This window comes from Vigna radiata, chromosome 1 (assembly GCF_000741045.1).
Source record: "Vigna radiata var. radiata cultivar VC1973A chromosome 1, Vradiata_ver6, whole genome shotgun sequence".
In the NCBI taxonomy this organism is placed as follows: Eukaryota; Viridiplantae; Streptophyta; class Magnoliopsida; order Fabales; family Fabaceae; genus Vigna; species Vigna radiata.
Window position 1 is genome coordinate 14,465,068 of NC_028351.1, and position 5,242 is coordinate 14,470,309.

Below are 5,242 nucleotides of genomic sequence, written 5' to 3' on the forward strand. Positions count from 1 at the left end.
AGTGGTAAACTAAGTTCCATCTGTGTAGAAGTAAACTAAGTTCCATCTGTGTAGAAGTAAACTAAGTTCCATCTGTGTAGAATCTCTCGGTGAGATTCTTAGTATTTTAAAATGAAAGTAGGGGCTCAGCCTTGGGAGTCATTCTGACGCTTCAATGGTCAATCAAACTCACTTAGAGAGGTTGAACCATGTGGTGAGAAGTAGCAGGAGGTCCTTAGTCTTGGGGGCTCCCAGTATGCCTCAAGGCGCGGAACGGACTAACCTCGTGAGTNTGGCAGGGTGGGGAACCCAAGTTTCATAAGTCACCACGGGTGCAAGACTCGCCATAGCCCGACTATCATTTTAAAGTCCGGACGAGTCAAGTCTATAAAATAACATGCTTAGGTTGTGTTTATTAAACTGTTTGATTTAAGTTATTTATTATATGTTATATACTTGATGTAATGCATGTTTTTTTTTTGTATAATTAGCTCATCCTTGCATTTTCTTGTCTGTGTTTGTGCCATGTCTGCTTGCTTGTTGTGTGTGCTCTCCTATTGCAATGATCATCACTTGGATGTAAGCAGAGGAAGGAGAGGTTTCACTGGAGCATGTCTTGGAGGAAAATGAAGATGTTGCAGCTTAGACTCACTAGAATTTCTTAGTTATATTATGTCATTTTGAGATACTATGTTTTGTCTTTAAAATTTGGCTTAAACCCTCCCTTGGTCCTAATATTTGTGTGAAAATCTCAACTCGGTCCTCAAGTTTTGAACTGTCTCAATTAGGTCATAATTTTTGTAAAAATGCACACATTTTACCCCAACCGTTAACTGATCTCAAACGGCGTTAAGTTTAGCTGACGTGTTATGCTGACGTGTTGGCTTAATCCCTTCTTGGTCCTCGTATTTGTGTGAAAATCTCAATTCGGTCCCCAAGTTTTGAACTGTCTCAATTGAGTCATAATTTTTGTAAAAATGCACACATTTTACCTCAATCGTTAACTGATCTCAAACGGCGTTAAGTTTAGCTGAAGTAGTAGCCAGAGGACATGCTGACGTGTATTATTTAATTATATGAATTATTTTTTAAAATAAGCCGTGTTTCACGTGGCACAATGTCTATTATTTAGTTAATTTCAATTAGGGATTTTATTCATCTCTCTGAGAATCAGGGATTTTACACAGATTATCTCGTCGGCTCAAAAAATAAAGTCACCGGAAAACTCGCGTAACCAGTGCAATCAATCTCACAGCCTTTTCTGCAAATGAACCAACTTGGTAACCTATAGGTTCATCACTGGCCTTTAAGCTATTTATTCCATTGATAGCAGAAGATAACTATTGCACAGTGAGATCAGTTAGCGATTGGGGTAAAATGTGTGTATTTTTACAAAAATTATGACCCAACTGAGACAGTTCAAAACTTGAGGACCGAATTGAGATTTTCACACAAATACGAGGACCAAGAAGGGATTAAGCCAACACGTCAACATAACACGTCAGCTAAACTTAACACGTCAGCTAAACTTAACGCCGTTTGAGATCAGTTAACGGTTGAGGTAAAATGTGTGCATTTTTACAAAAATTATGACCCAATTGAGACAGTTCAAAACTTGAGGACCGAACTGAGATTTTCACACAAATATTAGGACCAAGGAAGGTTTTAAGCCTTAAAATTTTTAAATTCTTAGCTATTTTGATGGATGACTGTAATCCGATTTCTCTAAATGCACTTCTGACTACTTTCCAGTATTATGATTGATGATGTCTTATTATATATATTTGTTATATATTTGGGATGTCACATTTATGGTATCAGAGCCTAGCCTCTCCCAGTACGGTGTGGTTCGAGGATGAACCAAGCGGAAGCTGGTGGGCATGTGACACCTGGGCACTGACGAAGGCGGAGAGTGATCGCCGGTATAAGAGGCATGGACAAGGAGCGGCTCCTGGCAGGCTTCCAGTGGAAGGGGCACGTGGACGAATCGAACATACATCGGAATGAGAGAGATCTAGAGACTGTATAGGTATGGGACTATACAGTTGAAGGATAGCTTAAAGGAATTGATTTGACTACTCATATCAACAAATGCATTTGTTTTTCGGTAACCTAACTCATAAGAACTCCATGGTTACACATTTTATTTTTTAGGTGAAGTAATTTTTTGTATAAATTCTAATGAAAAATACCTCATTAAATCATTTTAAAAAAATTAGAGGACTAAAATTGAATTAAATAAAAATTAAAGATCTGATTAATTTTTTTTATATTAGAATTAGAAGACCATTTTAGTCTAATACTTAAGTATTTTTTTATTTATTAAATAAGAACACTTTTAACCATGTTTCTAAACTTTTTATTTATTTTCATTTATACATTTGTCTTAAATTAATTTTAAGAAAGAAGTAATATTTAAAAAAATATTTTATCACATTATAAAACATTTATTATAAATTTAAAGTATATTTTATACACTAAAAATATTATATATAATGAATTTTAAATATAATATAATCTATATTAAAAATCTTTTTTATAATTAATTTTAGTCCTTAAAATTTTAGAAAGTATGTTTTTTTTTTAAGTTTATTTTTTTAATTTTAAGAGAAAAAACCTTTTTTAAAATTTAAGAAACCAAAAGTAAAATTATTCTAAATTTCCGTAAATAAAAACAATTAAAAACCTTTCCAAAATATGAATCTATTCTCCATGAAACTAACAAAGAAATTAATACACGTAATAAGAAAGAAAAAAATCTAAATTAAATTAAATAGGACAGAAAAAAAAAAGGCTAGAACTTAGTAAATTGTTATGGGCCGGGCACATATGTAATCTTATAATGGTCCATGTCCAATTTGAGCCTCTTGTATAAAGCCCTAAAGAGATTCACGAAGAACCCTAGTTTCCTCTTTCACCGCAGATTCTGAAGCCTCCAAGCAGGAAGATAGGTAATTCTCGTGCGTTTCAAATTCATTTCAGACATCTCTCAGCACAAGTCTCTTACTTCTTTATTAGCTTATTATTGTGTAAACTAGGAACAATTTTGAATCGTGTTTCTTTTAGAACAGGAAGATGGCTCCCAAACCACCCAGTACGGGTTTATTTGTTGGGTTGAACAAGGGTCACATCCTTACCAAGAAGGAGTTGCCCCCACGGCCCTCCGATCGCAAAGGGGTAAGATTAATTTAATTTGAGTTCATTTAAATTTTTATGCTGTTTAGACATTTTAGAGTCATGTTTTGTATATTTTGGATTGTGTGTGGTGTTGGAATCAGAGTATTAATCAAGAATGATGAATGGAGGAAGCTTTTAAGTGCCTTTTTTGTTAGAGTAATAAAGAAGCTACTTCCGTTTGACAATCTTTAGTTCCTTCTATTATATAAAGATGCGGATTTGTCGACTCATGGGATTGTATTTATTTACAAAAGTTGAGGTATCATATTGATATTTATGATCTGTTAACGAGTATAATAGGGGTTATGTAATGGGTGTAAATGATATGCTTGCTTTATTGGATTTTCCGAGCTTGGATGGATTGTTGTGTTTAAAGAGTGCGAGTGACTTTTACAGAATTTTTCGTTGTTTTCATGCCTTGAAACATTCAGGGTTTGTTAAGTTTTTGAAAACCTGGTAAGAGTCTATGTTCGAATCTGGAAGGGAGATTTGTGTATATTTGGTAAAATAGGTAAAATGACTTCATGTAGTATTTATTTTATTTTTTAAAAATAAATAAATAAGTCAACTGTTTATAGATATATAATAGATGTTGCTTCAACCCTGCAAAATTGGTATTGACTTTTTTTTTTCAGTTGTTGTTATCTTCATTGTTTTGTTTGTATGTGGGCGGCACTCAAATTTTAAACTCAATTTTTTAATCATGGTTGTAGAAGTAATACTTTTTGTGCTGCAATTTATGTATGGTTGTAAAAGTTATACTTTCTATGCTGCAATTTATGGACATAATAAGTCAATACCAAATGTAAGCTAAAGGTTCAACTGTCGTAAGTCTTTTCTGGTGAATCGTCTCTGTTGAAATGTCTTGAATTTTCATGTTCGTTAAATGAAATAAAAGAGAAGAATAAAAGCTGGGTTAGTACTCCTTTGTTCATCATTGCATTGTTCTTAACATGCTTATTTTATGTGTTCCTAACAATATACTACATAACAGAAAACCAGCAAAAGGGTGCACTTTGTGAGGAACCTCATCAGAGAGGTTGCTGGTTTTGCACCTTATGAAAAGCGTATAACTGAGTTACTCAAGGTGGGAAAAGATAAGAGGGCACTCAAGGTTGCTAAGAGAAAGCTTGGAACCCATAAACGTGCTAAGAAGAAGAGAGAAGAGATGTCTAATGTTCTCAGGAAGATGAGGTTGTTCTATGTTCTTTTTCAACATTGTATATCATACCCTAATACCCTATATATTTTATTAATGTGATTTGCTTTCTTGTATGTTGTTTATTTTTTGGTGGTTTCTATAACTAATGTTCTTATCATTTGGTGTAGGGCTGGTGGAGCTGGAGACAAGAAGAAATAGGTCTTATTTGTTCTTTACAAGTTTGGCTAGATGCATTTATGTTTTTGGGGAACGAGATGTCTTACTTTTGTTGAGATTCAGTTGAATTAGTTCAAGATTTTGCTTTGACAAATGTTTTATTTAATCGAGACAGGATTTATTGAAAATAGTACAATTGGCTTCTTTTATTGTTTTACTACAAATGCAAGAGATAATATCATTTTACTTTCTAGTGAACCTAGTATCTACTTTGTGGTATTAGTATACTCAAAATGTGGCTCATGCAACTTGCAGTTGTATTGAATATTACGTCTGAGGTCATTATTTTACTAGTTTTAAAAGAAAAAATTTGGAGTTATTACTGGTTTGTTTCAAGAGAAATGATAGAGATGAAGAATGAGAAGTGAAATTGCAGTAATATATTTTCTTTTGTATCAAGATAATTTCAATGTTTAGCATAATTTTATTTGAAGCAAGTCTGCAAAGTTGCAGTGTTGTGATGTGACATGTGGAGTTATTTCTAGTATAGGGTTTTTTAACGGTTTAATGTTCTTATTTTCGTGATCTTGTTTTTTTGGTATTTGAATTAGATCTTTATTATTGTAAAATTGAATCGAATAAAAGATATGATGATACTGTAGATTTTTATTAAATGACATTAAAATTTGATTTTTTTAAATTTTAAATTAAAAAATGAAATATACAAAGTGAATAACCTTTTTAATATGGGCAAAGTTGAAAAATGAA

At 32.8% G+C, this 5,242-nt stretch overlaps 1 protein-coding gene across 2 annotated transcripts; it reads left to right on the top strand.

Moving 5' to 3' along the window:
• Positions 1–2,801: 2,801 nt before the first annotated feature.
• On the top strand, positions 2,802–4,732 carry LOC106763582 (60S ribosomal protein L36-3). Of its 2 annotated transcripts, none has more exons than XM_014647761.2 (4): positions 2,802–2,930; positions 3,046–3,156; positions 4,151–4,350; positions 4,486–4,732. In XM_014647761.2, the coding sequence occupies exons 2-4, from the start codon at positions 3,055–3,057 to the stop codon at positions 4,514–4,516; spliced, it is 333 nt and encodes a 110-aa protein (XP_014503247.1). In that variant the 5' UTR covers positions 2,802–2,930; positions 3,046–3,054; the 3' UTR covers positions 4,517–4,732. The 2 variants fall into 2 exon arrangements, with proteins under 2 accessions (XP_014503247.1, XP_014503242.1); XM_014647756.2 differs by having other exon boundaries at positions 3,051–3,156.
• Positions 4,733–5,242: the final 510 nt, after the last annotated feature.

Coding starts and splice junctions, on each gene's coding strand:
- LOC106763582 (XM_014647761.2), top strand. CDS start 3,055: ATGGCTCCCAAACCACCCAGTACGGGTTTATTTGTTGGGTTGAACAAG. Junction 3,157..4,150: donor GGCCCTCCGATCGCAAAGGG/GTAAGATTAATT, acceptor ACTACATAACAG/AAAACCAGCAAAAGGGTGCA. Junction 4,351..4,485: donor AATGTTCTCAGGAAGATGAG/GTTGTTCTATGT, acceptor CATTTGGTGTAG/GGCTGGTGGAGCTGGAGACA.